General features: G+C 40.8%; 1 protein-coding gene across 1 annotated transcript in view; it reads right to left on the reverse strand.

Annotated features, from left to right (window-relative positions):
* Positions 1-992: 992 nt before the first annotated feature.
* Positions 993-12,505, reverse strand: part of myt1lb (myelin transcription factor 1-like, b) — a 42,095-nt gene continuing 30,582 nt past the window's right edge. The window contains exons 14-21 of the mRNA XM_061082970.1: positions 11,456-11,518; positions 11,091-11,174; positions 6,255-6,476; positions 4,526-4,620; positions 3,879-3,982; positions 3,641-3,784; positions 2,687-2,749; positions 993-1,133 (exon numbers count right to left, since the gene is read on the reverse strand). Coding sequence (XP_060938953.1) covers positions 993-1,133; positions 2,687-2,749; positions 3,641-3,784; positions 3,879-3,982; positions 4,526-4,620; positions 6,255-6,476; positions 11,091-11,174; positions 11,456-11,518 — 916 coding nt within the window. The remainder of the gene's footprint in view (positions 1,134-2,686; positions 2,750-3,640; positions 3,785-3,878; positions 3,983-4,525; positions 4,621-6,254; positions 6,477-11,090; positions 11,175-11,455; positions 11,519-12,505) is intronic.

Below are 12,505 nucleotides of genomic sequence, written 5' to 3' on the forward strand. Positions count from 1 at the left end.
AGATTGAGCAGATTTGATACTAGAAAGGCTCGAATGTGGTCATTGTCTTTACACATCATTTTTCTATTTGAGATTAGTTAATAAGGATGAGCATGTGAACATGCATGCACCGCACAGATGTGTTCCTCTAGGAATTTTCTCTCCTAGATTAATGGGAATTCCACCATCGGGTTTCCGTGTAATGATGTTTACAATATAACTGTTCATACATACATTCATACAAACATCAGGTCAGTTTCCTTTACAGCACCAATTGAAAATGCCCCCACCTACAGCTACACATCCTTTGTTGTTGTTCTTCATCAAAACAAAACACAAACGTTTCTCAAGCATAGTCAGAAAATAAAGCAATTCGCAAACCAGTTCTTGCTCTTGAACAATCTACACGCAAGAAGAAGAGGAGGAGGAGCAGGAGGAGGAGGAGGAAGAGGAGGAGGAGAAGAAAAACAAAACATCTAAAATCATCCAGTCCAAAATCCGCCCGTGAGCAGAAAAATAACTAGCTTCCTCCTGGCTCGTAGTTTTTTCGTTTTTATTTCACTGTCTGTTTTTTCATCTAAAATGCTTTTGTCGTCAAACGATAAAAAGAACCTCTTGTTCCGTAATCATTAGCTTGTACTGTTCAGAAATATACACTAAAAATGTGCATACATGAGCAGCTAGAAACATTACATGACACTATGTCAGCTCATATGAAAACGTACAAAATGTGAATGTCCTCAAAAACTATTCCGCGGTTTGTCTCTTTTTATGTTCTTTCTCAAAGCAAGACCCAAAAAGGAAAAGAAAGACGGAGAAGTAATGATCTTGAGGTCTTCCTTAGCATAACACCTCTTTTTTGAGAGAATTCAGAATATATAACACTGTATAAGTCACTGCACCGCACCGAGGAGCTGAAACCGCCACTGCCTGTTTGTGTATGGATTTGATGCACCGTCCAGACCTGCCGGGGGGGAAACAAACAAAAAATGTCCCTTCACTCAAAGAAGTGGTTACACTTGGATCCCTTGCACGGCTTGCTTGATGTTTTCCAACAGGGTTTTGTTTTCCTGGCTCTGGTACGGCTCTTGATTTGTGTACATATCCGTTAAAGTGGTGACATAGGATTCAAAGTTCTGATCGCTGATTTGCTCCTGCAGGAACAGAGACACAACAAAAAGTTACAATAAAATAACTAGTTTCAAAGTAACACAAAAAAAATACAGGTCATCGGAGCATACATCACACATACATACAGTATATGACATGAGCAAGTAAAGACCGCAGTAATTAAAATTTTATAGACAAAAGGAAAAATTAACTACTGTCTGACATTAACATTGCATGGCTGTTGAAAGTACGGATTTTTGAGTATATACGGTATGTATAGTGGTACCCTAAAATAAATCTACTTAAGTACAGATATATGTCAAATGTACAGTAACTAAGTAAATGTACTCTGTTCTGGATGCATTTTCCTGCCGGCTTTGCCATTGTGGTCTCACTCAATAGACCTTCCAATAGGACCACATCACACATTTCACAATAGTTTTTCAAGCCTATGCTATGATAAGGTAGGTAAGAATGAATTTAAGCTGTACCAAAGTATTATATACAAAGCCAATTTTCTGTGTGAACAATGGCCATTTTTCTTGTATTACTTGGAGTCACCACTAGGACAACTTGGCAGCAAAGCTAAGGGTACTTTCGGGAAATTCCAAATAATCTAGAAACAGACAACTACTGTGTGGGAAAAATCTGACTCCACTCACATTCTGTGTACTCTGTGCTGTTGGCTATGACAGTTATATTAAAGTCTACTGTCCAAAAAGATTTCAGAAAAGATGTTTTCAGTTTATACAGAGGGAACATTTAATCATCTACTCACAGGATATAATGCAAATAAAACAAAAAGGACTGGAATGTTGAAATAATTAAAAAATGGAGAAAAAATGATAGTACCAATTCCACTGTCAGTGAGTTTGCATTCTTTATATCTGTATTTAGTTGTGATGATGATATTGTGAACTCTAATTCAACTATATTTGTTGTTTATTGTGACTCTGGACTGGAAAGATAGAAATCAGGAGCTCAGACGATCATGTGAGGATTATTATTATTATTATTATTATTATTATTATTTATATGTGGGTGAGTCCAGGTGCAACCATGAAGTATCTTTGCTTTAAATTGTGGGGTGGGATTTTCTCTCTTTTCATAAAGGTTGGTCTGCTGCTTCCTATGCTACAGGAGAAAAGTTAGGAAGTATTGAAGCTCCTTTCCTAATCATTTAGAGAATTTGAACAACTCTTATTATGGCGGCTGCTGAAATTGTTCCCTGTCATTTGACTCAGTAAGGAAGGTTCCTAGGCAAAATGGACAATTCAAACCCAGCCTAAAGCCTGAAATCACTTTCAACATCAGAACTTCTCTTACGTCTCTTGACTGACATTAAGGAACCCAAAAGGAAAACAAATAAACAAATACAAAACACACCAAAGATTATTTAATATCAAGGTTTCAGTGAGTGGAATTCAATCCATAATAATTCGCTGATATTAAAAAATTCAATAGTTACTATTGATGGTTTCACAATTAGATTTTCTGCTTTCACGTATGCTTCCATATGAATTACATTTATAGAGGAGGTGAAAAACAATATGCACCATTTAAAGAGCCATTTAAATGATGCGACTCATCGACTTACTTGCTGGTGCATCTGTAAGCAGCTGTTATTCCGTAGTGGAGGCTCTTTGTGTGCCAGTGGTTTCTGTGGAGATAAAAAAAAAGGACACCTTCCATTTAGCTCGCTTTGACAATCCAAGCTGTTGTATTCGCATGAAACCACTAAGTGGCAGTATTGGTTATAAAGCCACAACACAGAAGGCTTCAAACTGGAAAAGTAGAAGCTGGACATTGATGAAGACAAACAGGACAAACACAAGCCAAGCCAACCCATGTCCTCGGAGGGCCCCCCTGGTGTTTTAATGTCTCCTCTGTAAAATCCTAAGAACTTATTAAGAACTAATTCATTAGACTAAACTGTCATTGATTATTTTAAACTGCTGGAATATGAGAGGAGGATAAAAAATGTCTCACCCCTAAGATAAGAATGCTTGACTGAGGTTTAATTCATTCCTTTGTCATTGACTCATTGTAAATTATCCATTATGCGAGAAGGATGAAACAGGACAGAATAATGTGTGGTTGCTATGAAACTCCTGGCAACAATGTTTGTGCTAAATTCAAGAGCCAAAAATCGACCGACTGAATGATAGCAGATGAAATGTGGTGTTTGAAGCACATTTTCCTCCCAACAAAAAAGGGTTTTCATCCTAAAAAACGTCTAATATCAGAATGAAAATAATAATTCTTGACAAATTAATCAAAATTCACTTTAGGATAAGAACTGTGAATAATACATTAGTGAAAACATACAAAACCTCAATGTGCACTTTGATAAATTTAGGTTGGACCTGATTTCTCAACTCCCCCTCACAGCTCGGAATGACAAGCACGGCGGCACATTCTCAACTCAGCATGCAAAGAATGGGCTGGGCTTTAATGCACAAATAAATAAATGAATGAGCTGCTTTAATGCTACATTTAGCCATTTTTATTCTGCAATTTGCCCGGGCTCGCCGCTCCTGGTGACCCTTACCATATGAGGGAGCTGGACATTAGCTAAACTGTTAATCAGTGACTGGCTGAGGTTGGCCATCTCATGCAGGAGAGATTCATTTTGCTGTTCAATCACCTTGTTTTCCTCCTCTACGGACTTCAGGTTGGACTCCATTGTCGTGATCTGAGTGGAGGAGGATGACAGGGTGTTACAAGGGTACAAGCACGGGGGGGTGCAGGGCGCCAAGGCAGGTAGCACGTGGGGCGAGGGCACTTACCTGCGTTCTCAGTTTGATCATGTCCGCCTCCACCTGCGTATTGGATTCACTTAAGTCTTTGATTTCCTCGTCCAGCTGTTTGATCTCCTCCTCGTGCTCCAGCCCTGCAGATGAGCGGCGCCATTAGCACTGACACTTTAACGCAGGAACTCCGCCATAAATTAGATTAACGGCCTTTATGGCTGCGCTGAAGTAATTAAAAATGACACAATGTGACTCCGCGGCCGAGCGAAGATTCGGCCGGACTACGTGTGTGACTGCCTTCACCTTTACAATGCAGCTGGTTCAGGTCATTTTAGCTGATTAAGACTCAACGGTCTCGCGGACAAATTACATTATGATCTTGTCACATTCCTCCACGAGGCAGTGAAATCTAGAGAAGTGTTCGGGAAACAGACGATCTATTACTCAGATATTACACGTGTGATTACTCCGCTCTGTTATTTCAGATTGGAGCCACTCTTCTCATTACACTCTACTGAACGTGGCAGCTTATTTCCAATTTAAGCCTTTACTCTGATGCTGCTCACCACACACACACACACACACACACAGACGCTGATATATGAAATTTGAAGCTCTGCTCAGTTCTCATGTCCATGTCCCTGATTGGTTGCATTGTGCGGGCGGGTGGTGGTTGGAGTTACCGTTGCTGGCGTGTTGCTGCTTTATTGTGAGCAGTTCCACTCCGGAGAGCCTGGCTTTCCTCATGGCGGAGGTGGCACGCGGACAACCCGACAGACTGCAGGCACAAACGAGAAGGAGAAGGACTGTTTCACTACATTCTACACACACATACACACACAATGAGACATAGTGGTTTTATAGGCTGTTGAGGTTTTTTACATCAGGGAGAAGAGGAGAATTGTTAAATCAGTGTCATGTTTAAAGGGGAAGTTTGGGAAGTCAAAGGAAGACTAAATCAAATGTGGGGAGGCCACGATACCCTGACTAGTAGTCCCTGGTATGGGTCGACTAAGACTACATTTCCCATAATGACTGATAAACTTTGGTGTGCAAGCTTTTCTGTTCAGTATTTGTTGTTTACTAAACCCAAGCCGAATTATCCTGGCTATTTGATGAGACTTTAAAAACCTACTGCAGAGATACAGAAGACAAAATACAACTGCTTTCTGAGGTAGAATAGCACTCGAGGGGAAGTCAAGGGGTGCTGCAGCTCAGGAGGTAAAGAGGGTCGTCCACCAACCAGAGGGTTCGTTGTTCAATCCCCAGCTCCTCTAGCCTGTTTTCCAAAGTGTCCTTGTGCAAGTTACTGAACTCCAAATTGGCATCTGTGCTGTGTATGAATGATGTGTAATAGAGAAAAGTGCTGCATATAGAAACTCTGTAAGAATGTGAGTGTGAATGGGTGAATGCGACTTGTACTATAAAGCGTTTTAAGGGGTCGATATTACTGGAAAACTGCTATATAAATACGGTCCATTTGCAATTTAACATTTAAGTGACCAGTCTTAATGTAAAAATATAAAAGGAATTACCCCTTCAAAGTTTGGCGCTCATGAATTATTATTGTCAACCAGCAGGTAGAGAAACCTACACCGCTTACGTAATTACTGTAATTACTCTTGATTTCCTACAGAATGAAGGTTAGCACCTTGCTCCATATTTCCTATTATTATACTTCCTGTTTAAAATACCCTGAAGTTCTGTATATAAAAGAAACTTTGAATAATGATGCCTGATTATGCCTATTGTAATTTTTTAAACCAAAGATAAATGGTCTGTATTTATAAAGTACTGTTCCAGTCTTGATGACCACTTACAGTATAGTTTTACTATTCATCCACACATTCACACACTGCATGCATGTGCACGTTCTACATCACACATCACTCACATACTAGTAGCACAGCTGTCAGGGGCAATTTGGGGTTCAGTATCTTGGCCATGGGCACAATTGGATGAGGCTAGACTGGGATCGAACCACCGACCTACTAGTAAGTGGATGACAGCTTCTTTAATGAGCGATCGGATCTGACGTGAACAAAACTCCTCGGCCAAAGTTAGAACTATTTCCATCATTTCATACAACGCTTTACTGTCTGAGCTGTTTTTTGTCACTGTTCCATTTGAATCCAAATCTGATGGTAGCTGCTAAGTCGTTTGGGTCATTTAATATGAGCAAACCACACCCTCACAGTTTTGATCTCGCACATTCGCTAGATTTTGAGAATGAAACGTAAAGAGGTTAATTGCAAAATTTTGAACGCTGTTTAGTCTTACATTTCCTAAGAAAAGGGGCTTTAAGGTGAGCACAGAAAACCCTTCTCCCTGCAGATGGATACAATCAGTCTGCACAGCGAAGCTCAGACAGGAGGCATTATTCAGCACTGCAGCCTTGTCCCCTGAACTCACCTCCGATGCGTCAGGAAGCTGCCGCTGACGTGACCCGAGCCGTCGCAGCCCGGCGTGGGGCAGGACATGCCCTCCGTCTTGCCAGACTTCCACGTGAACTGGATGCCATTTAGATAACCGTCCTTCTGCCTCTTGGCTGCTATGGGGCATCCGGACGCACTTCTGTGGGACGCGTACTTCCCGGTCACATGTCCCTGACCATCACAACCTGGGACTGGACACCTGGTATGGAGAGAGAGTGTCTTTTGTTAGTTACTGGACTGATTACAGAGAATCTTGGGGCGGATCCAGGATTTTTGTTTCACTGTCTTTAAAATTGCAAAATGGGGTGAATATTTCATGGATTTTGATGAAAAAAAACATGCATGTTTAATGAGCTGGTATTTATGAGCGTGGAAAATTTGGAACAGATCCAAATGAAATAATGATCTATTGTGAATTTCACAGGTTGTCTCATAACGGCAATGTTGGGCCTTGACGGAAGTATTTGATCTCTTAGGGTCATTTTAATGTGATGTTGCTCTGACTCTCCTATTTTGACATATAACTAGACGCATTTAATAGCTATGACGGCCTGAGCCTTTTATTGAATACCAACTGTTAATGTCGCAAGATTTCTATATGATGAGTTTAAACTATGTACTTTATATATGTAACCTAGGGGTCGATCTACCTTTATACACTATTTTTGTACTAAAATACACAACCCTCAAGAGGACTAACAGTAAAGACAATGCATGGATGGATGGATTTTGTATTCGCTGATAACTTTTGATGCATAACGTTCATTGGCCAAATTGTTGATTCTTGGTATTTAAGATGATTTCGCTCTATAATAGCCAGGCGATTTTACGTGAGTGGATTTTCTCTTTTTCGGAACATTCTGTGATAAATTTTAAATCCAGCATACATGTTTTCTGAATGTGCATGTTATTCCCATACTTTTTATAAATTGTTTATCGGACATCTTTTAATTGAACTACAAAAAAAACCATTCACCTTTTAATGATTTTGGAGACATTAAGTGACCTGCTGTCTATGTGCTACACAACACAGTCTACTACTACTGAAGCCTGAAACACTATACAGTTGCAAATCTCATTTTTTTTTCTGTTTCCCTCTCCCATCTCTTCTGCTTTGATATAAACAAAGATATGACCGTCTTATTTTAAAGCTGTCCCAGTGGCAGCCTTATCGCACTTTCGGGATGCTGACAGTGCATCAACAGCAGTGCTAATCAGATGCAATGAGGCAGTAAATCATTCCGAATGTCACACCAGGCGAAATGGATTTTGGCTAAAGCTAGCACGGGCTGTCGAAGTAACAGTTCTGTAATATGAAACTGCTGGTTTACGTTCAGCTTCATGGATTTTTCAGTGCAGAGAAAGATACAGGTGGTCTGATGTGTACTGTACATTTAGATCAGTCATCGATCCAAACATCTTAACCCAGAGTGGTCAGAGCCAGTTTCTCTCTCTACAGTCTTAAAGGAGTGTAACATCCATTCATCCATTGTCTTTTGCTTATCCGAGTTTGGGTCGTGGAGATATCCAGCCCAGTAGGGTATCCCAGACATCCCTCTCCCTAGCCACGCTTTCCATCCCCACCTGGGGAATCCTGAGGCGTTCCCAGATCAGATGGAATATGTAGTCCCTCCAGTGAGGGTCTACCCCGGGTCTCCTCCTGGTCTGGTGTACCCGTTAATCCTCCAAAGAAAGGCACACAGGAGGCATCCTGACTTGATGCCCGAACCACCTGACCTGACCCCTCTGGATGTCGGAACTCCCCACCATCTCTAAGCCTGAGCCCACCGACAGAGAAAACTCATTTCAGTTGCCTGTATTCGTGCCCTCGTTCCCTATCCAGAGCTTGTGACCATAGGTGATGTTTGGAAAGTAGATCCACCAGTAAATCCAAAGCTTTGCCTTGCAGCTCAGCTCCATCTCCACCTCACCTCTCCGGTACAACGCCCACACTACTGCTGAGGCCGCGGCAACCTGCCTGTCCATCTCGTGCTCCATCATCCCATCACTTGTGAACAAGAGGCAGATCTAGAGATACTTTAACTCCTTCATTTGGGGCAGCAACCCGCCCCCTATGCAGAGAGAGCAATCCTCCCTTTACCGGTCAACCTCAATAGGATTCTTCTGACATATGGAGGTAATCCACAGTGTATTTGACTGTGTTGGTGCTGAACACTGTTTCTTTAGAGTAATATTCCCTCATAAGTGTTCTTCATCCTTAAGACTAAACTATTTAATTACATCTTCATTTCACAAAGACATAGTCTGTGTGATTCTGCTCTCAGGTGTCATTATTTTTCATACACAAATGGCAAGTCTGAGCCAAAATGAAGAGAAGTGACAGTCTTTTTATATGCTTTATTTGAGTTCAGACCTCCTCCATGAATTATATGAGACTTTAAGATGTTACTTGACCTCTGAGATGATATCACAATCTAATCTTCTTTACCAGGTTTCAATATATGGACCCATTTTAAGAATGAAAACATAACATTCTAAAATCAGCTACCCACTTGTTTGACCAAATCCACATTCTGTAACACTTAAAGATGATGGATAGGATCGTTATCAGCACCATCACTACAATACTTGTTGTACCTCGAAATGTGGTTTGACCTTTTTATTGTAACCATTTTATTTTGAGTATTTATCTCCTGTGGGTTAAAATTCAACAAGTTCACTGACGGTAATAATTAAATTTGACTTATATAGAGGAGAAGATGTAGGGGAGTGGTCCTCAAACAGGGGACTATGGAACCACGGTGGTCCCTGAAATTATTTGAATATATATCTAATATCTTTCTAGGACATTTTTCTTGTGTTGTTCTTTCACATAACTAAGCAGACCTATAAATATAAAATAGAATACTGAATTATTCCAAGGGACATACATGAGCAGTCCCCGGAGTATTTTCTATCATGTATGGTTTGACAATCTTTGATGAAGAGAATAGCATTACCTCAAGACTGTGTCTGTAGTGTAAGAATATAGAGGGATCATTCCCCACTGCCACATTATTGTTTTATTAAAGCTGTTGTTGGACACTGTCTTTAACACCCTCTACATCTTTTCTGATACTAACGCACTAATCTTCAATATACTTATTTTTCCAAGAAAACATGGTGAACAGGTGGATTCTCATCTTGGCATCTAATAACCTCTGAAGCAGGTTATGTATTCAGTCCTGTCTGTTTGTTTGCTGGTTTGTTTGTTTATAAGAAAGACGAGATGCAAAGCCACTGCACTGATTATCACAAAACTTGGTGTGATTTGGGTCAGGGATGCACCAATTCAATTTTGGTGCAGATCCAGATCCAGGTCAGAGGCCGGATCCAGGAATTTCTTTTAGATTGAGAGATGGGGGAATTCTGCTAAATTTTTCTTGATTTCTCAAAGAATAATTCATGAAATTGATGAAAAATTAATCAGGCTATTTAAGGAACTGGTATTTATTTGTGTCTTCAATTAAACATCTGTATCTAGAGAATTTGAATGTGGTTTAATATGGGGACTGCAGGGTCTTTGCAGAGGTTGTAGTTTTCTTTCTTTCTCTCTTTGTCCATCACTTTTACTATTTAGAGCAAATGATCAGACATATGCATCGCATCTTAGGCTGCTGTGTAAATAAAACCTATCTGTTGAGTTTCTTTCTGTAATATTGTACGGTCTGTATCTTATTTTGCATGTATACAAATATAAATAAAACTGAAACCTCCGCATTGGACTTAAACAGATGAAAGCATCCCTCTAACATGTTTTCCTGCAGATCTGTGAATCATCCTGGTTGATGACTCATGATTCTCCAGAAAGGTTTTTGCATTCTTCCTATTCTCTCTCACCACTGCACATTCCCTCATCTTCTCTGAACGCCGGTCGAATCCATCAATGTTTCAGCCAGATACCTGCTCACAGTGACATATCAGTGACCTGGGAGCCAAAACCGGTAAACAAAACCCTTCAGAGAGCTGCGTTGTGGTTCATTCACGCCAGAGTGCCAGGTTAGGAAGTGTGTGAAAGCCACTGGGGCCGGGGAGTGAGGCTGAACCCCGTGATTCATGTTTTAAACAAGCAACAACCCCCTCCCCCCCTCCCAAGGTGTTTGTATTTTTGACTTTTAATGCTCTTTGTTCTGTAGATTTGGGATTCTCTTTGGTGAATTTCAATAATTTACTGCCAACGAGCACACTGGACAGGAATACCTGCGGCAAACTGTCCTCAGGACCCGACAGAGCGACATGATCGAGAAGCGTGTTGCTGCACCACCGGAGAAATCAATGCAGCTGCAGGGCTGAGGCCCGAGAAGCCCACAGTGGAATTTAGGCAGAGTCCAATCAATCTCTCTCTTTCTCTCTCTCTGCCTCTCTCTCTCTGCTTCTCTGCTCGGCTCTCTCCGTCTTTTCCTACCTGTGCGCCCGCAGCAGCTCACCAGAGACTGCACCCCCCCGCCCCTCTAAACTACTACAAGCTTGCACTTCTGAAGTTTCCCCCTGCAACCTTTTAGATTCAGGTTGAAACTTCTACACCCCATAGCACATTTGTCTTGTCAGAGCTAATGCTGATTTATTCCTGCTTGCATCAGTGCATGTCAAAGAGCAAGGCACTGTTCTCTCATCCCAACATCAACCCTTTTGGCTTCCAGTTCCCTTGCATCATTTTGAAAACTGGAAAAAGTAAAGTCATGTTATCCTTTTTCCACCCATATTTCACATGGGAGATGTGTGAAGTGAGCGGAGAGCAGTGAGCGGTGTGGGTAGCAGGATGGGAGTTTTTTAAGGGGAGACAGAAGACTGATGATCAGTGTCTGGACTGTACCTGATAGGCTCCTGGTCCTCCTTGTTCTCTTTACTGTGTATGATCTTTATCCCACTTTTCCTGGCCCGCGGACACCCTGAGAGACTGCAGATAAATGACAGTGTTGCCAAGTTGAAGCGCAGGGTACATGTTTGTGTATATGTGTGTGGGTGTGTTGTGTGTGTGTGTGTGTGTGTGTGTGTGTGTGTGTGTGTGTGTGTGTGTGTGTGGAGAGATAGAGGAGGGGCAGTCAAGCAGAAGTAAAGTAACATAAGAACTTTAGGATGGAGACGGAAAAGAGAGGTGTATTGAGAAAAGGGAGGGTAAGTTAATGTGCAGTATGTATGCTGCAGAATGTGTGTGTGTTTGTGTGTCTGTGTGTGTACCTTCTGTGTGAGGCGTAGTTGCCAGTGATATGTCCCGAACCATCGCACCCTGGTGTCGGGCACCTGGGGCAGAAAACACAAAAAGGGCTCAGGGTCTACAGCACAGGTAGAGTGAACACGGGCTTTCCAAAGAGGATATTTTTAACTATTATTAATTTAGTCTATATCATTGCAGCAGGTAAGCAGCATGATTGTCAACCCTGTGGCTAGAGTATGTACAAGAAATACTTGCTGTCTGTTCACCATCACATTTCTGTGCTTCTGACCTTTACTCTTAACTTTACAGTCTAAAGTTTCCCAGAGATGTACCCAAACATTATTTTGAAGGATCCTTATTTTCACAAGAACCATGAATGAGCTAAATCAACAGTTTTTTATTTCGTCCCTTTTCGGTTGATACTGAAAATTAAAATCTTATGTTTCTCAAACAAAATGAGATATTTTGTACCATGTTACTCATATATTACTTTACATTTTGATAATCTTGATTCCTATAATTGTTCTGGAGGTTCTTCTGTCCAAAGTTTTTTTTAAGGCATATTTTATCCATGTAAACAGTGAAATTGTTTATTAGTATCACCCTTTACCCTCCTCTTTTTCTGTCTCTGTAATGTATCTTATTTTAAACTCTTCATCCCTCAATCATTTCTTGAGTTTAAGTCCTATCCACTAACATGGAGGATGTGCGTTTATGACCTATACTGCAGCCAGCCACTAGGTTACACTTTTAGGGACATGTCATGTCATCCATCTTTAAGTACAGTCAATGGTTTGAACACTTAGACACCACTTGTCAGTAGCATGAAATAATTTTCAATGAAAGTGTTGGAAAATCTACGAGTCTCTTTTAATGGTTTTTCTTGAACTGTAGTAAATCTCCATATAATTTTAATATATATACCATTATGTATTAATATAATATAATGTCTATCCACATTATACTTTACACGACCACTTTTTCCTCTGATATAAACTGACACTGTTCAAGTTGACCTGACACCAGGCAGGATGTTATCACACACGCACAAATCATACACATATCTGTGAGTC

Source organism: Limanda limanda, chromosome 12 (genome assembly GCF_963576545.1).
Source record: "Limanda limanda chromosome 12, fLimLim1.1, whole genome shotgun sequence".
Classification (NCBI taxonomy): domain Eukaryota; kingdom Metazoa; phylum Chordata; class Actinopteri; order Pleuronectiformes; family Pleuronectidae; genus Limanda; species Limanda limanda.